At 39.8% G+C, this 24,976-nt stretch overlaps 1 protein-coding gene across 3 annotated transcripts in view; it reads left to right on the top strand.

Annotated features, from left to right (window-relative positions):
* EVC (EvC ciliary complex subunit 1) overlaps positions 1 to 24,276 on the top strand; it is a 55,742-nt gene extending 31,466 nt beyond the window's left edge. For 2 of the 3 annotated variants that reach the window (XM_075022942.1, XM_075022932.1), the window contains 10 exons: positions 3,118 to 3,330; positions 9,897 to 10,006; positions 11,312 to 11,522; positions 14,228 to 14,434; positions 15,230 to 15,374; positions 18,797 to 18,905; positions 20,770 to 20,896; positions 21,163 to 21,256; positions 22,453 to 22,558; positions 23,576 to 24,276. In XM_075022942.1, the coding sequence (XP_074879043.1) occupies positions 3,118 to 3,330; positions 9,897 to 10,006; positions 11,312 to 11,522; positions 14,228 to 14,434; positions 15,230 to 15,374; positions 18,797 to 18,905; positions 20,770 to 20,896; positions 21,163 to 21,256; positions 22,453 to 22,558; positions 23,576 to 23,657 (1,404 nt within the window). In that variant the 3' untranslated portion in view covers positions 23,658 to 24,276. The remainder of the gene's footprint in view (positions 1 to 3,117; positions 3,331 to 9,896; positions 10,007 to 11,311; positions 11,523 to 14,227; positions 14,435 to 15,229; positions 15,375 to 18,796; positions 18,906 to 20,769; positions 20,897 to 21,162; positions 21,257 to 22,452; positions 22,559 to 23,575) is intronic. The other variant, XM_075022922.1, reaches the window with a different exon arrangement.
* The last annotated feature ends 700 nt before the right edge of the window (positions 24,277 to 24,976 follow it).

The raw sequence follows: 24,976 nt of genomic DNA, 5'->3' as shown, positions 1-24,976 counted from the left end.
TTCCTGTTGCTTTGCATGCCAGTTTGCAACATTCATGGGATGTAAAGAACATACTGCTTGGTCCTGCTTCCCTTCCATGTATTCCCCCAGTGTTTTCATTTTTAAAGGGGCTGTGGTTGTGAAAAACTGCTCCTGGAATTCTAAGCCCACTTTCTTGTCCTTTCATACACCAGTATCAGCAGAGGGCCATGAATTATTTTGCAAACAAAGAGTTAAGGACCTTTGATCTAAAGATAACTTGGCCCATCACATTAATGAGGTGATGTAGCTTTTTAATTTTGTGGGAACAGGACCTAGTCACATTTTTCCTGGGTAACTATGTACCCACTCTGGTAGTGCCAAAGGTAAGTATACAGTAAAATTTGAAGCTGCCGGGAGCGCAAGCAGAATTCTGTTCACTTGGTCTTTAAACAAAATGACAGGAAAGCAAGTAACAAAATACCTTCTTTATGTTCTGTGCAAAAGATTTCCTAGTAAATAATAATACAAAGCTGTCAGTGTGCCAGGGAAATGCTATCAGTTCTGCAGCAAAATGTGTTGCAAAATGATTTAGCTGCCATAGGTGGAACTCTGTTTGTTTAAGAGTAAAGTTCCCCAACACCCTGCCTGAGATCTTTTGAGATTGCAGTAGAAGTGCCACAGACTCCTCTAGACTGCATCTGAACTATTTCAGACCCAGGAGAAATTCTTATATCCCTAAACACCCAGTAAAGGCAGGAGAATTAACTTGTCCTGAAAGGCTAGCAAAGCTCAGAGAAGAGATGGTTTACAGAGATAGAGTGATTGTTCTTTAAATGTTGTATGGGATACAGAGCTTAGAAACATAGGATATTTGAGCTTTTGTTAAACCCCAGAATTTGAGACTTGAATTTTAAAATAAATAGCAGAAGAAGAGAGAATTCAAACAAACCATTTTGCAATAGTGTTGGCAAGCTAAGCCAGGCCCACAACTACACAGATGATTAAGGTAGGAAAAATCCTGCCTCTTGTAACACGAACTAGTAACTATAATAATTAAGGAGTAGAGGAGATCCATCCTTCAGCATAGGAAGCACCTGTGTAGCAAATGTTACCTTAATGATACCGACATGTTCAGATTGAGAGCAATCACTAGAAATGGGAGAAGTGTTACAGAAATGAAGTATCCAATTGTTGGGTCTTTGACTACTAATTCTCATACTTATGCCCAGTACCCAGTTTCAGAAACCTGTAGCCCAATTTACATGAATTCAGAACACTTTGAGATTAAACAAAGATAGTGGGAGCTAGATTCTTAAAATCCTGCATGCTTTAAACATGGTTAAAAAAGGTAAGAGGGTGGAAAAAATGAAGACGGCTCATCTCAAAGGTGTAGTGAACACTTTTGATAGTGTTGTGCCTTGATTTTATCCATAAGAAGAGGTTACTGCAGGGACCTGTTAAGATAAGCTGTTTATTGTTTGTGAAACAGCTAATTAATATGGTGATTAGCATCCTAGAGAGATCCTAGGAGGAAAACAATAATTTAGTATTCAGTGCACAGTTTGGATATTTTACAATAAATGAGAAATACAAAATAAAGATTTTTAAGAAATCTATCCATTCAATGGGTATTGATAAACCTAAACACAGAACAGATAAAGGTCCTGTGGAAACAGTATGTGAGCCCCAAATTTATCATTATGGTGGCACAGAATGAGATTTCACATGAAACCTAAGTTCTGGTCATTCTTTATTTCTGAGTTCTTGACTTTGTAATTTAACATCCTCTTCTGTTTTGGGGGGGTTTTGTGTGTGTCTTTCTTTCTTTTTTATGGTACCACATCTAGCAGATGGAATGGGCTCTTACACAATACTGCATTATACCAGTGTATCTTCCCAAAAAAGACAAGTCAACTGCAACTTTTCATGTCTATGAGCTGCAGACAAATGTTTTTGACATATCTCTGTGTTTCTATTGAGAGGTTCTAGATTTTGATCACTTAAGAGATTGTAATTATACCTATATTTAAAAGAAGGCAACAGCTAGAAGACTTGACTTGTTCTTGCAACAGGAATGCTGAAAGGAGTTGTAAAAATATTAGCTGTATTTTAAGGAAAGAAATACAACTGTTTTCAAGAGTGCTAACACTGATTTACAATGAAAGCAAAGCCAAATAGGCGATAAAGATTTTTGGACTGGTAAGATCATGTGGAACTCACACAAAAATAGCTCTTCATACTGCTGGAGTACCGCAGTGTCCCTGTGACCTTTCCAATGTGATTTTTTTTCTCTTCCACTGAGGAAAGCTACCTGCCCTCCCTCCTTCTCCTCAGGGATTATCTCAAATTGTACCAAGTTTGCAAACACAGTTCGTATCATCACTGTGTAGTTGATAGTGAAATTATGTGTTTTGAACAGGCTTTTTAGCTTGGATGCCATCTGACTAAATCACCCAAACTCTTCTTGTGAGTGAAACAGCCTTAGCAATTGAAAACCACTCATATGGGACTAGTTTTAATAAAACTGCTGGAAGATGTTTGTTTTCCTAGACTTGAACTGCTTCTGCATCAGAAGGAATTTGAATTAATTCTGTCCTTCAGGCATTGCAGAGTGTCATATTTTGGAGCACCAACTATTAACATGAGTAATGTCAATTTTGCCTAACTAAAAGCCGTGCTGTCCCTTTTAACTCGTCCTTCTTTTTTGCCTTCATTCATTTGATATCAGCACCTTTGAAAATGTGCCTACGAGGTGTTGTGCTACACCGGATTGTTTCCACAGCACCTTTCAAAATAACTGGTTTTGTAACGCATTGCCACAGCCAGTAAAACAAGATATTCTTTGTACTGCAGTTGCATGTGGGCAGCAGTTAGCATTCAGGGTCTCATGTGCTCATGCCACTATTGCGTTTTAAATGCCCTTGTGTGCCTTGAACCAAAACATTTAAGTTGTTCCATCTAGAAAACCTGGTCTTTTTAACTCAAGCATTAGTGGCGTTGGAATTTAGCTGTAGGGATCAGTCGCTGGCCCAGTGTCTTCACTGGGACATGGTTCCCTCACTGGCATCACGGAGACATGTAACGAAATAGCTCCAAAGGGCCGGGGGGTTCACCTCCTTACCTGTCTCTCCCTGTCCCTCTTTGTCCCTCTTTTAGGAGCTGTACTCTAAAGCTTCCCTTGCTTTAGCGGAGTTGGTGACGGAGCTGTTTCTTCAGACCCTGCCTGTTGTGACCGGCCTCTCTGTAAGAGAATGTGAGCTTCTGAAAGAGGAATGGCAGGAGAATTTGGTCCCTCAGCTGGAGAAATGGGAGGCCCACCGCCAGAGACGCTGGAAGCTTTTCCAGGAACAGCTATTGCAAGAAAAAAAAGTAAGACCCCTATTACATTCTGGAATGCCAGGGCCTAAAAACAGGGACATGGAAAAAAATTATCAAGATACTTATCTGTGCAGAGTATTTTGTCTATAAATATACAGCCTAGGTCCAGACACAGGTCCAGACTCGGGGCACGCTGTTTGACCTGAAGTATGGAGTGAATATATGCTGTGCATGTAGGCATAGAGGAGTCAGAGAATAATTACTGAACATCTGTCCTCAGTGTTTGACAGCTTTGTCAGCACATAAATATTTTTTGTCAAGGCTGCTGTGTGATGTCCTCAGCATCTACAGAAGCAGTTCAAAAAAACCTTCATCTGGTCTGTTTGGAGAGGGTGCCTATGAGTACAGTTTACAGGAAAGGAGGCCTTACAATGATAAGTATTTCTTAATAATTTTTATGTATTAATACTGTAATAATTGGAAACATATGATACACACTTTATATAAAACTTATTTGTTATTCCGAGAAGGTGAAGAAACACACATCCAGCTTTCCTGCTCTGTTTGTGCTCAGCATAGGGGGCATTGACACCAGAGGAGAAAAGCAACAACAGTGAATGTGGAGGCAGGTATCTGCAGCATAAGGCTAGAACTCAAATAGACCTTCCATTTATTCATACAATGCTATGTCTCTGTTAACACTGCTTTGAAAACTAACACAGTTTAGTCAAAGAAAGACCTTCTCTATACAAAGGTGTGCCCCTTCCCAAGTGTTAAGTGCGTGCTGCAACATATAAGGGTAATTGGAGCTTCTTAAATAAAAGGTTGGCAGAGTTCTTTAACACTGGTAAAATCATACTTTTTCCTACCCTCATTCTTCAGAGTGCCTGGACAATCCAGTACATGGTTAATAACGTACTGACTGAGTCCCTAATTATTATACACTGCTATAAGGTGTTTAACTCTTCCCCCCACTTGTATTTAGGGTTCTTCCATGAAACCCTGTGATTCAGGAAACTGGGCTTCCTACTAAATCTGGTAGAGTGGTTTGCTGACCAGTGGTCGCTGGTCAGAACACCCTTGGGAATACAAAAGTAAAATTATTCATTGGAAATTCTTAGCCATTTCCTTTTTTTCTTCTCTGTTTTCCTTAATCTGGAGTTACACAACATGCACCTCCCTGATCATTTTATATTTACTTTATTGTAACTCACCTGTTATGTCAACTAATTTGAAAAACAATTCTGCTTGCCTCTGCTGTTTCTGTGTCACAGGGATATCTAGCAAACTAAACTAAAATATGCTTGAGACGACCACTGATGCCAGTGAGTCTGCTCACATGCTTTAAATTAAGAGTGGGCATTTGTGTTTTCTAGGACTGCTGGCTCACATTTAGTGTTTGAATTTGGCATATCTACACCTTCAGTGTTTAATGAAACAATGTCTGACCTCAACATTTTTTATTTTGCCTCTTTTTATCAAGGATTAGATGCAATACCTGACTTGGCAAGCTTAAACCTCTAGGTTGCTGTTCGTTTTCACATTCACCAAGGGGTCACAAATTGCCTGTCCTTGTGTGTGATTGACCTGAGCAGTCTGATCTAGTAGGTGAACTACAAGTACGTCCCATAGTGCATGGAGCCCAGAGCACTGTGGTGGTACCTGCTGTCATTAAGAAAGAACCACAGTCAGAGAAGGAGGAGGTACTGGTGTGCAATTTAGGATTAGTCCCAGAAGTCCAAGTGCATGTTAGGGCACCTCTGCTCTGGTCTTCCCACTGTCCCATTGGACCTCAGCCATCGTTCAGGGCTGGAGAGGATGGATTTTAATGGCCAGGAGGCTCTCCACAGAGGGGGAGATCTCAGGTCTGAAGTTTTGTTCCAAAAATGCTGTTTATGCATTCCTCTGTTACTATCATTGGGCACAGTATTGAGTGGAGGAACCACTCCCTGAGATTTTTTCTCAAGGGATTAGTTCATCTCCAGCGCTCGGTTGCTGGATAATAGCTCTTCGGGCAGCACTGTATGATGGATTCATTGTATGTAAATTCAGATGCTGCAGTCATGCCCAAGCATAGGTTATTTAAATTAGAAAGTTAACTTTTCATCACTTTCAATGTACCATAGCATTCATAATATAAAGCAGATGACTTCCTAGCTGAAAAAAAAAAAAAAGAATAAAGCATTTGCTGACATCATTAACAGTAATTACTGAGCTATAGAGGAACTCACTTAGCAATGACAGAGCTCTCACTTTGGTCTCTGGGTCACCAGCACTGCAGTTAGGCCTTATTCAATACAAAAATTTCCTGTGCGGCAGACAGAGCTGTCCTAAGGACAAGTGATTCTGTGGGATAAATTCCTAGAAGAGACAAAGGTTTCTCCTAGTGGGAAAATGTGTGATTCCTCGAGACAATATTCTTTGCAGGAGCTTAAGTAGCTTTTTTAACTTAATGCCTGTGGCTTTTTGGAAGTGATTTGAACTAAACTGGAAAAAAGTCTGCTATATCTCCCAAGAGAGCATGCACGGAGGTAGCTATTCCACCAAAGCTAGGCTGGCAGATTTTCCTGTATAAACGAGTCTGAAAAACAGCACACAACTCACGATATTATGTTCAAATCCAAAGTGCATTTCTTGGCCCTTTCCAAGCATAAATGCAGCAGCATGCACATTTAAGCAATAACCTGACACTTGCATCCTACAAAAAGGAGCACTTCGTTTCCACCTTAAGAAAAGAAGAAGAGAGATCAGACACTTGTGGGAGGTGATCGTGTCATTTAGGAGGTCCCATAGATGTTACAGTGCTGAATATGACAGAAGATCCATAAATCAACATTCATATTGACAGGCCTCTTAATTTATCAGGCATTTTCCAGCAGGAGATAGGTCTTTCATCTGCCTCTTTTTAAATGTACTATACTAAGAGTTACATAGTCACCTGCTTTACAGACTTGGGAAGTCTAACGCCAGAAGGCTTTTCACCAGGTATTTATGTGTGCTTTTCAAGGTGGCTCAAAAAGACATTTTTCCCATTTACTTGAACCACTTTTTTTTTTTTTCTCTTTCCTAGCATTTATACATATCTGGAATATGACATCCTTTGGGGGAACAGAATCTCTTTTACAGATGAAAAGAAAAAGTCAGTTTCATATTTAACTTTGCCTTATACACTTGAGGATGTAAGAGAGGCAAATGGGAATAAATGACTAATGAAAATACATTTTGAGCATTTTCCCACATAGCCCCTACCTCCTGATTTCTGTAGACAAGCTCTCCTGTCTGGGCAGCAGTTACGGGGAGCAGACTGCTGCGCCAGGCTGAGGTACTTGCTTGGCATTCAGTGTGCATCACACCCCATCTACAGGCTGTTAGGGAGAAATTGCTTTCCTTCTATTTCCTGAATAATCTGTGCTAAAAATGTCAAACTGAGAGCTGCAGAAAAAAGGGTGAGCTTACTTGGGTCTAATTTGCTGTTGTATCTGAGGTCTAACTCAAAATATTTTATGGGTTTCATTACCTACAAAAGGCATATTCCTCACCTTTATTGCCAGAGAGTAATACTTAACCTTAGCAGTGCTCCAGAAGGTCTTATAATGGACTTGTTGCCAGGAAGCAAAACACTGAGAAGCTTACAGAGTAACAATGGGGTGAGGAGATTTCTGTCCATTCCCACATCACTGCTGGACACCCAGAAAGCTGAAGCGGCATCTGCTTACCAGTTCTCACATGGTGTGCCTTTTATTGCGTTCTCTTTGGTTTATACTCATTTTTTCATAGCAATTGCAATGAGCCTTCAAGAAGCCAGGCATTCCTCAGAGCTTTACTCCCCCATTTACCATGCTTTCGACAGTGGTTTTGCTGGTTAAATGCAGAAATCGGAGAGCCTGAGCTCTGTTCCAGCCACTGAATCTGTGAAGCAGCATGATTTTCTCCACTCTGTACTGACCTGTCTCCGAGCAAAGTAAGGCTATTCCCAAGAACAGGAAAGCTTGGAGAGACACCTGGCAACTTAACCCAGCACTGGAAGATCAGTGCAGCACAAAGTCTGACCTTTCCACCTGGCTTGATGAAGTAGTTGTCTCTGTTTTGCTGGTTTTCAGCCATATGCCAGCAGCCTCAAATTAAGATTCCTAGAGGATCTTTGCTGCTGCATTTGTGCCTGTATGTGTGAGTTCTAGTATTTTGGAGATGGAAAATACCCAGCCCATCCCAGTAAGCTGCTGAAGTATTGCTTCCAATAAAACACACAATATTCTGTTTATTCCCAGCTGATCCATCCCTTCTTGATCATATTCCTAATGGCCTTTTTGAGACAAAACACTGGTTTAGTGTTTGGTCCAAATCTCAATCTTCTTTCTTTATCATCCCATCTTAAATGTGTAGTAATCCCTCTCCTTTCCTCTTTGTTCTCTTACTACTTATATGGCTGATGTACTTCTACTGTTCAGTTTAATAACTGTGCACCGGGGGGATTTTCTGCTGTATTCTCAGCTTTCCATTGGTCTCAGGGAGGTGAAGAGACCTTTTATAAATTGTGCATACAGCTTACCTTAAATGCACTTGCAATGGAAAAGGTGACTCATTCTTTTTCTTTAAAAGAAGCTCAGATCACTACTACAGAACTAGGCTATTTCTTCATGAACAGAAGTAAACAACAACTACAGTCCCTGTCTTTGTTTTGATTCTGAGTGCCTTTTTGGATAGGGTATACTGATAGCAGCAGAGGTGCTAGGGTTTGGTTTCTTGTCTACAATATTATATCATTTACCATTGCAATTGCAATGCAGAAAACATCTCCTGTCTTCTGTGTCATGGTGATCTATATGCCCTGATGCTGTTTGACAGTAAGTGTGCAGACAGGCCCTTCAAGAGCAACGTCTCAGTCAATAACCAGGTCTCCAAAAACGAAGGGAAGCCACATCTGAGCCACAGCCAGTATCTCATTGAAAATGAAAATACTTCTGGAAAGTAAAAGGTAGTTTTCAGCCTTTCTTTTAACTGCTGAAAAGACATTAAAATACACAATGCAATGGATCTACAAGGCGTATGCAGAGAGGTGTGAAACACTAGGAAGCCATATCCACAGAGCTGCTAAAGGGAAATACTGATACCGGTATTACTGCAGGCTTTTGCCGTCTGTCATGATGATACCTGGAGACCCGATAAACCTTAATTTGACACTTGCAGCATGCAGTCAGAGAAGGCACTGTGCTCAGCTGTGCTCTGTGATTTTGAGAGTCGCCTAGACTCAAATCAGTTGAGGTCTGGCTACACAGGTACGTCTTGCGGCTCTTGCCGAGAGCAGCCTGGTGCCCCCCCCGGCACCACACAGACTTTTGGGCCGTGCTCCTCACGCTCCGCTGCACTCTTCCCATCTGTCGCCCGTTGTTGACCGCCTGTCTGTCCTTCGCAGGCATCCTGCTCAAGAGCATATGTTTTGGTAAGGCTTTCTGCATGGAGAGGGGTCAACTAGGTGTGTTGCTCTGTATACTGCAGAGAAGGCGCTATCCAAGAAAGAAATATACTTTTATTTTAAAGCCAAAGATGGTGTGGTTTATTCTGTTCTGCACTTCCCGGCGGAGTTCATTCTGTGCTCACAGATAAAGCCTCTCCTGCACAGATCACTGCTTCCCAAGGAAAAGACTTATCAAAGCCAGTAGGAAGGCCCAGTACCACTCCTAATTCCTAACACTGACAATTGTGCAATTACGCATCTAATGCTTTGCTAGACGTACTGATCTAGTGAAACCTTGCTGTATGCAGTAATAGAAAATTTAGTCCCTCATGTTCTGAATGAGGCTAGAACATGGAGTGAAGCTGACAGAGCGCCCGAGTATTGTATTTAATTTAGGGCTCTGCATTCATCTGCGGGCAACCTGCATTTATCCAGCTGCCAGTGTTGCTTAAAATATACTCTTCATCTCACAGTAACAGAGTTTGGGCCTTACAACCATTTCCTCTTACGGCTTATTATTCCTTAAATTCTGGCAGTACACTAAACAAAATCTTAAGTCCGTATCTCCAAAAGTTTACAGTCTAATGGCAAATCCATCAAAACATTTAAAGATTAAATTCTTTGATCTAAATATCACATTGAAGGAACTGTAAACTTGCAGTCCATAAACCTAATGACACAATCTCCATTTCTAACTATTAGCATTGGGTACTATACACAAAAGCGTGATGGAAGATGACAACTTCATTTTGTTCAGTGAAAATAAAAATTACCTTTTCTACTAGTGAATAAAACCCAAAGAAAAAGCCCACTGCTACCTGCTGCTAAGAGGTGATGCAATATTTTGTGCCATATTGTTCTTTTTCTCTTGTTCCTCTGTTGCTGAAACCGGAAAATCTGTAGGAGACACAGCTCAGGACTGATCCAAACCAGTGCAAAGCCTCCCTTTCTTTTCAGTAAGCTTTGTTTAAGACTTTGATCGTTGAGAAAAAAGTATTCCTAAGTAGAATAATTTTAATTCAGCATGAGTTTCTTTCTTGAAAGAGGGGGATGATTGTTTTTAGCAAAATAACATCAAATAACCCCCTGTTTCTTAATGTGGTGACTAGCATGACTGAAATCAGAGTACCTTACAATTGTAATTTTTTTCCCCTGCTTTTAGCTATGGATAAAGGAATATGCTCTGTCTGCTGTGATGCAAATGCACCTGTCTGAGAAACAAGAGAAGATAATTCAAGGTGTCGTAAGCAGACTAGGATGCCTCAGTGATGAGTAAGCATGGTTTTATCAGTAAACAGGGGGGGTAAAAGTGCACTGCTGCATGCACAGATAAAAACTTATGTACATTACATTGTGGAAAGCAGTTTTGAGGGATTATGAGCATCTTCAGACAGAGAGGCAGTTACTCTAGTTTTTCGTCTGAGTATCAAAAACAAACTAAAAAAAACCAGAGAATCTGTGACTCCTGGTAAGTAGAAAAAATATTCTCTTCTGTGATTTGTCAAGTTGTGTGCTTTCTGTGTATCTGCTTCTATGTTTGTGAGTGATCTCTAATCTTGAACCAGCCTGTCTTTGCACTCTGTATGTCACATTGGATTTGGGTATTCTTCAAGATAAAATGTTCAGTCCAGCACCATCCAGCTCTACCTTTGCTTTCTGCTGTTTCAATACCACTGACCATCAGTTTGTATGATAATGACTCCTCTCTTGCATTCTGTCTGTATTCACCAAGGAAACTTTCAGTTTTATCTCATCTTTGTACAGCTAAACATCTCTTTGATAGAGATAATTCTTAAACCCCCCACAATTCTGTGTTATCTGCTTTGTTTTAGTTAAGATATCAAATGACTGCATTTACCATGGTCAAAGATCAAAGTATTTGAAGAATTGTCTATTTGGAATACTGGTATTATTGCCATTGCACTCCTTTATTTTGGCTCTACTTTTCAGTTCAACCTTCCCACATTCTCGGACTTCAGTGTTTCCCAAAATTTGGTATCTAGAGAGCTCATGATGCCTTACATATACACACAAGTTAGATACAGGCACAAACAATGTCATCCCAAATGTGCATACAGATTTCACTCATGTGGTCCAGAATCAACTTCCAAATTTTCTCTCCTCTTTAAAATTCACCACAAACTTGCTTCAGCCGTGTCTGCCCTGCCAGCTAACACTAGCTTCTTCAATGTCTCTTCAGAGTGTACCTCCTTGTTAATCCACAATATGCTGTCCTGCATTTTCTTGAAATAACTTTCCTGCAGTTCTGATTACATTCTCTTTTCATCTTATTTCAAGCCTCCTATTAAAAAAACTTTTCTTATGTAATTATAGATGATTATTTATTTATTTTCTTCCTATTTGTGTTTTAATTTAACTTCAGTGTGACAGAACTAGACATCTATCACAGCAATACCCATTCTATACACCTGAGCAGCTTCCCAAGGCATGCTTTGTATGAGAAGACATGGAGTGAATAGTAACTCTTGTCATCTTTGAGCAATGACTTTGCTGAACACAGGGGTGCAGAATCAGCCAGCAGCTTAGCTGATTGATTTTTAATGGTCCTTTTTACAGGTCTGTAAACTATATATTGCAAAAACACCGACTTCTGCTGTGTTCAGTACTCAGAAGGTTAACCCTCCGAAGAGTTGGAATGGCAGTCCTGGCCCGCATGAGACTGTCCAGAAAGAAGAGCTTGCTTCAGGAACTGAGGGAGCAACATACCCTGCAGGAGGGGTCCTCCCCCTGCCAAGACGAGGACCAGTGGCAGTTACAGAAGGCAGTGGTGGGTACAGTGTCAGGGTTGTTTTTCTCCAGAGGTCTTATATGCTATGATGTCTGGCAGAAGTAGCCATAGAAGATCTCAAAAAATAAAAATGTTCCAGTTCCAAACAGGAAGGAAAATATTCTCTGTCAAAAATGCACCCACTGCTGGCATAGGAGGTCCGGGTGTACCTGTTTTAGTTTGAGCAGACATTTTAAATTCCCTAATACGTTATCTACTGGCTAGTTATCTGTGATATGTGTTATCATAGCAAGCTTATTTAACTGTTTATTTTATACGAAAATACTAATGAAAGAAGGCATGCCAACATGTAAAAAGGACTTCTACACAACATACTGCTTCAGGGTAAGATAGACTCCTACTAATTCTGCTAGGGATTGTAATATGCACTTGAAAAGTTCTTACTTGAGCATCAGAAGAAATTCTTTCCTCCACCAGACCTAGAAAGTTCTTCTATACTGTCATTGTTTTTCATTCTTTCTCCTCTGTCCATGAGATGCTCACCATTCATTCCCCTAACATCCTTCCAAATAGTCTGGCTCCTGTAGGTCAAGGAGATGGGAGAAAGTTTAAGGGATTTTTAAACTTGGTATTCCCACAAGTCACTTTCAGATCTGTTTGTGACTGTGTTTTTTAGGGTTAATCCATTAAGTGTTGTTGGTTATTTACTTATCTGCATTGGATATTTACCTAGAACAACACTGAATTTCAGATTTCAACCTCAGAGGACCCTCCTAGCAGGCGTCAGTGATAGCCCCTGCCCAACCCACGGCTGCTGCACATGTGGGTTGAACCTATCCAACACTTCGCAGTTCTGTGCTCCATGCTGTCACTGTGTAATTAGCTGAGAGATAACATTTTGCATCCCTCTAATTCTGATTTGCATAATACAAACCCTAATTCTCCACTTGGAAGAGGAATAAGGAAATTCTGTCTGCTGCCATTTCCATAGTTGATACTTCTATTGAAGTAGTTCCTGTTAAGTGTGAAAATCTCAACATCTCATTAACCTTCAGAAGAAATAAAGTATAAAACAATAAGATAAAAATGCATATGACTGCATTCCTCTTGTTATGTGCTTTCCACTGCTCCCTTTCACTTAGCTCCCACAGGGACGTTAATTGATGCAATCACTGTGTTCCCTAACAAAAATGAAATATCCCCAGGTATTACTTTTCCTTTGGCCTCTCTCCATTACAGCCTCTTTCCAAGGCCAGCTAAAACCCATCTCACAAGGAAATGCCTCAAATAACATATATAAGATCCGTGCTGCCAAAGAAGTAGGGCCTAGGTGTGGAATTCTGAAAAGTCAGAGAGAAAAAAATGTTGTGAATAACCTCCAAAACTAGAACCAATGTATACGAAGTTAAGGAAAAGGTTAATTTACAGGCACTCAACCAGAATTTTAGACATACTGTGTTGTTTGAACTAAACTTAATTTTATCTTGTGCCAGTTTTAGACTGGTAGACAGTGTCATGTCTATCTGTTGATTTCATATAAAATGTAAAACAACACTAATGAATCCTAACTTGGACATGATAACATGACATTGGGTCTCTTAAAGAAAAGAGAAACCGTTTAATGACATTCTGACTGTCTAAAAAAAACATCAAAAACATATGCCTGAGCTATAAATAAAGACATGTCAGAATAACCCAGCATTAATAGGAACATCATTATTTTCCACAGATGAATGTGGGCAGAGCAGGTTCTTCTTGTATTTCGTATTTCCAAGAGGGCATCCAATAGGTACTGTTGAATGCCCCAGAATAATTTAGTGTCATTCAGCCTTAAATGAGAATATTAATATGAGTCACATCAGTAACTCAATAGAAGGCAATCTGTGGAAGACTAATACATGTAAGGAAGACAGAACAGGTCATGCTAGTAAGTATATACTGTTGTGTGCTAAAGAGAGTTTAGAGGGAAAGTGGATTTAAAAAGAAGCATAGAATGTGGTGGCAAGGATGATCCAAAGACCTCAAGAGACTAGAACTTTTCAGCCTAAAAAAGAGGTGTCTTCTGGAATATCATAGGTTTTCAAACTGGCATAAAATATGTGAATAGGGAACAAATTTTCACTTGTTTCTAGTAAGAGAGCACCAAGCAAAGCTATTAGATGGCAGGTTCAAAATTAAGAAATGTGTGGATAAGCTGTAGAACTCACCACCAAAGGATGCTGTAGATGCCAAGACTTCAGATGGTTTCCAAGTGCTATTAAACATGTTCATGACCTCTCTCGAGGGCTGTAAGTACCAATATACCAACTTTTACTCAGGTAAACCCCACAAACTGTACAAGTATTCCAGGTGCATAACTGTATCCTTACCTTGTTCCTGTGCACTTTATTGAGGCATCCACAGTTATCCCTTACTGGAATCAGGATATTTGGCCTAGGTTGTTCATATTTTTAATAGAAATAAGACCAAATTCAACAGTACAGCACACAAAATAGGAATACACTTGGAAATGACTAATGGGACAGGATGCAGCTGTTACTGTATATATCATGACAGATGCAATAGTTTTGTTGCAAAGACAAATGTGTTAAATGACTGTACGTAAACTTCTGCTGGAAATTACATTATTCTAAGGATTAAAACAGTAACATTCTGAATGGGTGTAAGACTTTCTTTTAGAATGAAGCTGATCAAGTTTGTCAACTTATTTAAATGGCAGTGCTATCTTTTTGTCTGTTTACCAGGAGTCCCACATTCTGGAAGAGGAAGAGAAGCTCGAGGAAGAAACACAGCAAACCCATTTAGAATTTCACCAGCAGCTAGTCACAGAAATCCAAGAAGCTCTTCAGTTTCTTCAGCAGCACATGGAACAGGTGATTGGGCAGACATTGCTGCAGCATGCCCGACGGGAAGCTGGAAAAAAGAGTTCAGATGATGGACAGGACTTCAAGGTATGGAAATGTTTGATAGCAATTTTCCAAACAAAATGAGTGCTACTCTGCTAAAATGGAAGGCAATTTCATTTATGCATTAACCTATGCCTAGAAATATCAGCAGTAGACCATTACAACCTGTGTTAAAATTGAAGATACCTTGCCAAGTATTTAGAAACTAACAGATATGTAGAAGTACAGTATTTTCTGGTGACTTGCTGTAGCAACCAAAACAGGTTTTATTAAGCCAAACCCTGGGACATAAAAAAATTGGAAAGTGTTCTTCATGACAGAGCATAGCAAAAATGAGGAAGAAATGGATATGGTTATCTACTGATGAAGGTTTTATGGTTAATTAGTAGTATTTGTTTATTAACAGCTTAATATTAATTCATAGATAAGTAAGTAAATAAAAAAAAAACTTGCTTCATAGGTTAATAAAATTGTTCCAAAGTAATTATTTGGGTTTTCTGTATAATGGGAAGTTGTACTAGACCTACACAAATATTGATTTACTTTGCTGACAGTTGGGTTTACAGGTAAAATGGGCTATAGAGATTGAACAGATAGGGGAATGGCCCCTTCCCAGATGGAGGTGAGGCACATTAGAAAGATTTTACTGTAATTTTTCATGTTGAAATGTTCATGGATGAATAGAAATACCTGTTCTCTAGCATCTCAGTCTGCTACAGTTTTAAAGCACAAAATTCACAATTTTGTGTGCACATAGATGAGGTCTTCAGTTTTAGACAGATCAAAACACTTCAGTTTTTGACTTAGAAAATGAATTGTGATTTGTACTGTGTAATACAGGAGAGACTGGTAGAAGCTGCTGTAGAAAGTGTGTATGGGACCAGCAATAATATCAACAGACTGGTGCAAAACTACTATCAGCAATTAGGAAAAATCACAGAAGACTATGAAGGGAAAAAGCTTCAACAATTGAAATCCTTACAAGGTACGTATGATATTGACAACTATAAGACAGTTCTGGGGTTTTAACAGATAAATTAATTTTCTTATCACTGTAAAGATCACTTTTAAAGATAACAGACATCTGTTATTTAAAGTAAGCAACAAAGCAAAATGAACATGTAGGTCCATTTCCATCTTTGAAGGTGAAGTGGTAGAACTATTACTATTAATAATTACTTGAATCGCAGTCATAGATGCAGGACCCTGTTACTCAAAGTTTGGTATAGACAGACACAGAATGATGACCCAGTGTTGGAGATTATAGTTTAGCCACGAACTCTGGTCCACCAAGCTAAGATCAGAGATACCACCATAGTCACAACCAGCAGCAGTTGGTTTTCTGGTGCTCTAAACCTCAACACAAGGCAGAAGAATTTAGAAAGCAAAGAGCCGTACAGGTGTTAGGTTATACAGCCAAGGTCTATCATAAACATTGTTCAATTTTGCATATTAATATATGCAAATAAAGAATCAATGAATCAAATATTCATAGGGGGAGAGAGAGGGTGTATGACAGGTGCCTAGAAGGGAGAAGATCAGGGTTTGCAATCCCTGCTCCCAAATTAGAAAACATAAACATCATTGGCAGACAGTCTGCTTCCTCTGACGTGACTGCCCTCAGCTTTGGGGAGTAGATTCTTATATTCATTCCTTTTTTTTGGCTCAGTGAAATGTTGTGTCTGAAGTTCAGGAAATGCATTAGAAGGAGACACCAAACAGCCAAGCGTGCCCATCCTGGAACATTCTCTGAGCTACTGCATTGTTTCTTAGCTGTCAACCATGACCCTCTCACAGGTTGTGAAACTGTTGAAGAGGTTTATGAACTGCTGAATCTCACATAAATACAGGCAGTTTCTCCTGGAATTATTTTGAATTGCTCAGTTCCTTCAGGACAGGAGAACAAAAGCAAGCTGTGATTATTCTTTTCTTTTTTAAATACTTTCCCCTCCCCTGGATGAAGGCTGTTGGCATTAAATGAAGTTAGCAAAATGGCAGTAGCATCAGAGGCTAAGTATTTGAGACATGTGGAATGGATTTTTTTTCTAAAAATTGAGTTAGCAATTTTAAATAGAAAAGATTCTTTAATCACAGAAGAGAGTTTTTGAAGAGGAACAGGCGTATCCACTCAAGGCCAAGATCCAGAGATGAGTTGGTAGGAAAGATTTGTGAGCCCCAGTAGTAGCTAGATATGCTCACTGGTTATAAGACAGAACCAATCTGTTCCGCACTGCCCTGTAGTGAACGCTGAAGACTTTAATATTGGAAGCTGAAGTGCAAAATCTGTGCGGGAAGTTTTGACAGTCTGTATTTTAGACATTGGCAGCTAGCAAGGCGGTTACTTAAGTTCTCACAAAGTCCCTCTAAAGACATCTTTGGCCCCAACTCAGCCAACTACAGTGTCTAAAATCCCTTTGATTTGAGTTCCTTTAAGCAGGAATTAAAACTGAAGCCTGTTCCAGAATACTTGTCTGATCTGGGCTGAGATGGATGTCATTACACACTTAAACATTCTGCTTCATCAGCGTTTTGATACTGCTCTCAACTGGTCTCCCAGTTAGGTTGTGAGACCTAGAATACCAGTCACTAGAACCACAGTCAGCCTTCTGGTGGTTGCTCATTTAGATTATTTTTTCTCCTAGAGTTTGTGTGGATATATTATTGTTTCAGTGTATTGGTGTTCCATGAACTACAAGGAAGAAAATTACATGTGTAAGCAGAGCAGATCTTCTTCTCAACTGAAGAAAAAGAAAGTCCTTCTGCTGCAGTGTAAGCCTACGGGCATGAGGGAGGATGAGAGTATTTATGTTGGTAATAAAAGCAGGAGTGTTTTAGATTTGGGTTGCTAGAGAGAAACCTAGCTGAAATTCACAGATCAAATAAACTACTACAGTGAAAAAATGCTGCAAACCTACATGTGCATGCTGCGGCCCAGCTGAGATTTTTGGTATCAACAGATAGCTACTTCAGCTTTGTTGGTGCTTTTTACATTAGGAGGGAGCACTACCATCTAATAAGGGACTTTGATGCTTTAGTACATGTAATTACTTCTTTAACCTAAGTCCAAATTTGTGATGCAGAACCCCACTGCCTTCTCGTTTCTGCTTCTGTATTGGCCCCAGAAGCACTTAAATTTCTCTCTGTGATTCTTAACAGCCTGAAGCTGTCCTGACACATCCAGGACACCCTAAGGCCTGCTAGCCAGCCAACTATTTTCCATCCAAGCTCAGCCAGGAGACAGAGCATCCATGTTTCTTCCTTTTCAGAAGGGGCTGATCTGTTAGGTGATCTCCAAGCATGATTACCACACTGAGATGGTGATCCTGCTCACCAAATATTCTTATAACTTCTCTCTCTAAAGCACAAGGTGGGAAAAAAAAGTGTTGGCAACAGAGCCACCTACTATGTGATAGCCCTGGGGTTAGAATGGCCACATAGGAAATTTCTTATGCACTTCATTCAGTGATAGCTAAATGGGAGTAAGGACCATAATGCCGGGCTTCTGTCTCCCAGAGTCTGTGCTTAATGTCAGGCTAGAGGATTTTGCTTGTTTGGGCATCCCTTGGCCTAGTAAATCTGAATTTACAGTCTGTCTGGCACAGCCACAGGAAAAAAGGAGGAGAGTACCTCCACTCGCTCAGCCAGCCCAGCCCAGCCTAGAGTACAGCCAGTAACTGCTCCCTGACGGTGCCATTGGTAGGAGAGGAGCCTGTCAGCCTCTCCGAGCATTCGGAAAAGGTCGGATCCTCCCCAAATGAATGTTACGTACCCTAGTCTGTTACAAACCCATCCATCTCCCTCTTTCTGCGTTTTATTTAAAAGCAGTGGTGCAAGGAAACCAGTCCTGTCTGTCAGACATGCCCCAAGCTGCCAGGCAGGACTTCAGGGGCAGGAGTCAGGAGCCCGGTCAGCAGATAAACGTCAAGTCACCCGCAGAGTGTGAGCGTACACAAAAGTACCCACAATACTTCGCCATCGAGTGGGGGCATGTCTAGTGAGGTTAGGCATTCCCAGGACTAAGTGGCCTCTGAGCGGAGGTTTTCTTTATATTGCATTTTTTGTTTAGGTATTACAGTTCTTGCTTAAGACATCAAGGTCTTTTCATAAAATTTCTGCACTGATTAACCCTGTTAATCAGTTAGCCAAGTGGGAAAAGCAGCTAAGAATAGGAATTCAGTGACATTACCATCTCAGCTAAATGATGTACAGGCTATTATCTGTGCAACAGATCACAGCGGCAGAGCAAGAGTGTGTAAGGAGTACTGGATATCCCTAAGGAGCAGTAACTTTGGAAAGACTGCCTGGAAAAGGGATAAATTTGTGCTGATGCAAAACATAAATTGTAAGGTTGCCACAGCTCAGAGTTTGTTATTGTGAACAGAAGATTTTACAAAAACATTATTTCAGCAGAAAGAGGTGAAAGGAACAGACTTAGGAAGAAACAAGAGAATGAACTGGCACTGAAAGAAAAACAGACCAAAGGCCTCCTGAACATATCATCCGCAGTCCATCAAAGGTAAGAGCAGGCAGCAGCACTGCTGACTCTATTTAAATGTGTTTGCAGATCTAAATAAATGTCTAGCTGATGGAAAAGAAATATCTGTTGCCAAATTACATCTACCCTTTGATCTCAGAGAATTACTTTTTTATTAAATAAACTTTTTGATGCTCATTAATTACAGACTGAAGAACTATACATAGACAGTTTGAAAAGACATAATGAAAAACAATGCCAAAACATATGCCAAATTTTAAAAGAAATTTAACATAAGTGCAGGATGGGAACCGATGCTGTCTAATTCATTACGTTCCGTGTTTTCTGCTTTGAACATCAAAAGTGTTTGTTAGTTTGCTGTTGAGTAAACATATATCATAATGAAGAGAAAATGTTTGAAGCGTAAATAGTACTCAAAATGGCAAGGAGATTTCAGTGAATGCCTTGGACAATCAAGATTACTTGCACTAAATTTAGAGCAGAATCCCTCAAATGTTAATTAAATAAAAATCATATTTAATTCATTACTGATTTTATTGAACTGAAGAGTCCAAAAAAAAAGCACTGCAATTTCAAAGGAGTAAGTTGTCATAAAAAGCTGTATGACTTGGCATGCACTTGGTACATTTTTGTAATAATTTTATTTCTTTACTCTTCGTTTATTATCCAGAACAACGGAGCATCTGCAATTTTGAGATTGTAAAGAGGTTAATTATTTTTTAGACCTTCTGTTACTTCTAAATTGAAAGAAATCATTGCCCACTTTCTGTTTTTCATCCTTGTTTGAATTAGTGTAGAAATGGATTCATGTAATAGAGGGCTTCATAAAAGATCTGCTAGTTACTGTCAAGTTTAACATTTATTCCGACATGTCTGTTTTTTCTCCCATAATCTATTCTAGTGTCTTAAAACAAAATACAATCAAATTCGCCTTCATGCAGGCAGAAATATGGTATTGAAGGATGTAACTATTCACTATCTAAGCTGGTCTCATAACCATCAGTAATCAAAGCCGTTTTCCTATTGTCATTATGGTTTCTTTTACGGTCAAATCCCAGTCCTGTGAAAATTAATGACAGATTTTCCATTAATTTGTCTAACTCCTATTAAACTCAACATTGATTTTTTTATTTCCTTTTGCCCTGCATGAGTATGAGTTCAAAAAGCAAATTTTGAAAGCTAACCTTCTGTAAGCATTGACCATTACAATAGCAATTTCATTATGTGTAGATGTCAGAAACAATTTGTGTTATCTCCTTCCCTGAGGAATGTGATGGGTGATTGACAGCATTGCTTCAAGGTAGATCAGGCAAGAGAACAGAAGAAATAAAGATTCAGCAAAGTTGCAGCCATTCAGGTTCTACTGTATTGATATTAATCTTTAACCAGCAAAATAAAACAAGCAAAGAATATAGTTGTCAGTGCTCCCAATTGCCAAGTTTTGAATTACCATGTTTCTGGGTCAGTCTCAGCCTGGTATTGAAGAGCCCTGAATTGAAGGCCTAGTTCTTAATCCCTTATCCTCACACCTGATCTTCTAACAGCTTATCTCTTTGGCAAGCAGACAGTAAAGCTGCCTTTAGAAACACACAATGGTTTTGAAAGCAGATTTTGTCCCAAAGCCCAGGCATGGACAACCCAAACTCCTGCTGCAATTCCTGCCTCCGAAAGGAGCTTGTATCCCATGGAAAGCCAAGGCAGGTTATTAAAACAACTAAATCTGTCTAAAAATCTACCGCAAAATTTTTTGTCCCAGCAGAAGCTGGATGGGCCAATACTGTTAATAAGCCTTTCTCTCTACAAAATCTTCTAAATACACTTTGCCAGGATTGTATTCCTCCCTTGAACTGAACAACATTGGTGCTTTTAAATTTCTCTTGACCAGGATGGTGCTGCAGCAAAAGAAGGTTCTGGCTCAGTTTGAACTGCAGCAGCAAATTCGTCTGGAGTCTCTGAAACAGAAACTGCTGGGATTACATCACCTAGAAACTGAGTTGGAGAATCAGCTAAGGGTAAATTGGGGTAAAATGACTCACGGATCTGAAGCAGTCCATGGCAAAACATCGGACAGGTTGTAAGGGTCTCTTTGCTGTCCTCATTGAAATCCCTGCTAAGATTCTCCACTGTCTTGTAGGAAATGCTTCCCTGATGCTAGCCATATTGTTTGCTGTGTTTCTGCAATGACATACGCCTTTTTCATCACACCACATGTAGAATAACATAACCCAGAATTGAGCTGTGTTGTGTTAACTGACTTACGGTTTATCCTTGGGTGCAGGAAGCAGAGCAGGACTTTGTGAGCGAGCTAGCTGCACTGGCCCGAGTTCCAGTGGCTGTGAAGAAGAAGCCTTCCAAAAGGAGCAAGCCAGCGGGTTGGTACAATCCTGAATTGTTTAAAAACCCCCACATATTTCCACATATCAGTGCATATTTTGCAATATAACACAATGGAGTTTGGGGAGAGATTTTTTGTCGGTGCCATTTCCCTAATTGAGATGCAGAAAAATAAGGCAACCTTCCAAGGTCACCCAGCTTGCCAGTAGCACAGCCACAAGTGTCACCATTCCTCACTCCAGAGCAGTCCTTTATCCAATAGATCATATTGTGTCCACTGAGATAAGGCTTTGCCTTGCTCAAACCAAAATTATTTGTCATGTTTTTATCATGTTCTTTAGAAATGACTCTTTTCACCTCAATCACTAAGTCTTTGGGAGGACAGCAGAGCTGAATCACCCAGCTTTCATCCTCCTGGTAGAATGGAAGAATCACCTTCCCACAAACACGCTCAAAATAAAATCTTACTGAATCAGGAAACTTGAAATATTTATACGAATTTACTGCAGTTTTAACAAATTAAACTAATTCATTATTTAAGAGATACTTAGGGACAAATTGTCAGAATAGCAGTTGTGTTTCCTGATCCACATTTGGGGTGGAGCGTGCAAATCCTCATCCTTTGAGCGATGCAATCCTTCTGTCATTATCAGAATGAAACGTTCGGCATTACATTTGAAAGATGCTGAAAGGTGAGATGGGTGCCCGAAAGGGAAAAGCAGCTCACTCACCTGGACAATTTTGAAGTCTCTCTCCCCAGCTGGTTGTTTCTCAAGTGTGCAGAACTGTTTGCCCTGGTAGGCACTGTGACCCCAGGGACACATGTATAAGCTTAGCTCAGGGCCCTAAACCCAGTGACTTTTTAACGTCAGATTTTTCTGATTCAAATCACATAAAATTATAAATTGGCTTTTCTTCTGTTTGCTGGTAGTAAAAAGTCATTTTCAATTACTTGTTAAGAAAATATATGATGGGGCTTTCAACTTCTGTACCTCATGGAAGCTTACTTCAGTGTTCAGTAAGTGTGAAAGTTCAAGGCCTGCTCTATGAGAACTAACCGACAGTAAAAAAACCAATATTCTAGACTAATGTAAAGTGGAATGCTTTCCATGGAATAATAATGTGTATGTATGAAGTGTTGAAGTGTATTTTTTTGTTTAGGTTAATCAAAACCAAACAAGCTCTACTCTATGTGATTCTTTTTTTTTTAATCCACATGCATTTGGCAATTCAGGGGAAAAAACAAAAAGAAAGACCTTTCAGTTACCAGAATCAGCAGACAAAGATGATTCTCAAGAAAACATTCAAGAGCCCCCTGGACTGTCTTCTGGCTTATGCAGGTACCGTAGAGGCTAAAAAACTGGTATGTGAAAAACTATTTATAAAAAACAGTACAAAATCTACTTCATAAGCAGGTATGTGAATCAAACCCAAAATATCATGCCTATACTAGCTGAGCTTCTTCCTTACTAGTTACTTCTCACATGTACTTGACCTTTTTTTTGCCCGTATTCTTTTTTAAATTTAGGGAAATAATCTGATTTTGTTTGTCTGTGCTGCTGTGTATTTTATAAATAACTTTGATTTTAGGTAGAGAAATGAGAATACTGTTTCCAAATTTCCTTTAATTAGTTTTTTTTAAAACCTGAGTCACAGACAGCATAAATCAGCAGAGACAAGTGAATCCAATGGAACTAGGCTGACATGTAGCAACCAAAATATGGTCTGTGGTATTTCGGCTTTCAACTTCCACCTTTATTTCAGGAACAAAGGCAAGCGCCAGTCTTTGGCTGATGAGGGTAGCAGCTCTAACAATGATTTTCTTGATAGATGTTTCAGTTGGCTTATGCTGGAGTGCTAACTAGAGGAGAAGAAATGGCTACAAACCTGAAAGATGCCAGCTGATTACTACGGGCAGATCAAACCAGCCAGCTGGTTGCTGGGGCTTGATATATTGAGCAGAGAAAATCCTGTTGACAGGCAAAGCAAACAGTTGGTTCTCAGGAGCCACAAGCCTTTGGGGAAAAGTATTTATCCCCTGAGTGACCTCAGCCTGGGACTGACTTCAGGAGATGGCTCCTTTCCCTGATGGCATCAACCCTTTTCACACACTCCTTTCCCACAGCCAACAAGGGATACATGTGTAGGGAACAGGAACCCAACAAAGGAACATTTATCTTTATGCAACTTTATTTTGGCAGCCTCAACAGAGGCAGCTGAAACCAGTAAGTGCAGAAGTTATAATTCTATAGCAAAAGTCTTTCTTCTCTTATCAAAATTAATTTAGTTTAAGAGAGAATTGTAGCATTTTAAAAACTCTGTCTACAATTTAATTTTTTCTTGTTTATTTCTTTCAGAGAGAGGTTACAGAGTCCACAGGAAGGGGAGACTGAACCAAGGAAAAACTCAAAGTTGCTAAAAAAAAGAGGCAACAGGTAGTAAAAGCATTTATATGAGCTGTCTGAACAAAGGGTACCAAAGCATTCTTCTGGGAAATCTCGGCAGCAGTAAGTAAACACTTACTGAGCTGCTTTACCGAGGAACAACGAAGAACATCAATAATAACCGAGAAATCTTCTTTAGCTACAGACCAAGAATCAATCCCGGCTTTCTTTAGCTGTTAATAAAACATTCCCACTTGGTTTTGGTAAGGGGGAACAAGGAATTCTTTAATATAAGCTCTTCCGGAACACTTGGGGAATGTGGAGGGGAGATAATCTTAGATTAGGAATATACGTAAGGAAAGCGTGCTTGTAGGAGAACAGATCCACACCAGGCTGGTTGCCCAGATCGGTGTATCTCAGTAAGGTTTCGTTACAATAGTGACGTACCATTTGCTTTTGAGCCCTGAATGTGGTAGATGGGGTCTTAATATTTTGTGATTGCTGGTTTGGACTAACAAAAATAGAAATGTAAAGAATACATAAACAGACTACAGATGGTATTGGTACGTCAAAGGATTACATTTGGTCTCTCTTTTGTTGTAACTTAGTGCTTCCAAGGCTAGGTATGCTTTTTTAAATTTGTACAAAGATTTTTATAAATGTATTTCTCTGTGTTTGTCTGAGATTTCAAATTATTATTTTTAGGAAGAATGAGACAAAAGCAGTTCACTGTTTTGTTTTTTATACTTCAGTTTCTAGTCTTCTTCCTTCAGTACACTCTTTTGTTTCCAACATACTTTGTTAGGCTCATTATGTTTCCTGTGGGAATTCTTCTTGTTATGCAAAGCAGCTAGTTCTTACTGGCTGTACAGAGCACCTGTATTGTGTAATAAATTGCCCCACTTAAGCAATCTTACAGCTTTCACAAAATGAACATTTTCTGCCTTTTTAAAATGAACATACATTTTGCAAACGAAAAGGCTGTCCTTTGGGGCTTGGTGCAAAATCCTACATCAGTTACGCAGTTTACCTCAGACAAAGTGCCGCCACACCAATGACTTTACCAGGCGTGGTGCGCACAATTGTTAAACGCTTAATTTTCGCCTTGATCGTTGTAAAATATTTTTCTTCTCTAAATTGTACCACTTCAAGCATTTGATTCTGGTATTTCAGCAGTTGGGCTCTAGGGTGTCTCTGCTTTCCCGATCTGACCGTTTTAGTTGCTGCTTGTTGTGGTTGTTTTTGAGCGGACGCAGCCTATTTACCTCCGTTCGGACATCTTAGTTCTGCAGCGCGCTCTGTAGAGGTGGCGAGAAGGAAGCTTCTACTACTAGACCTGATGATGTTCTAAACCACGCAGCGCAGCAGCGGCTC

The sequence above is a fragment of the Buteo buteo genome, chromosome 1, assembly GCF_964188355.1.
Source record: "Buteo buteo chromosome 1, bButBut1.hap1.1, whole genome shotgun sequence".
NCBI classification, from domain to species: Eukaryota; Metazoa; Chordata; class Aves; order Accipitriformes; family Accipitridae; genus Buteo; species Buteo buteo.
Note: the sequence above shows the minus strand (reverse complement) of the source record. Positions and strands in the feature narration are given on the sequence as shown.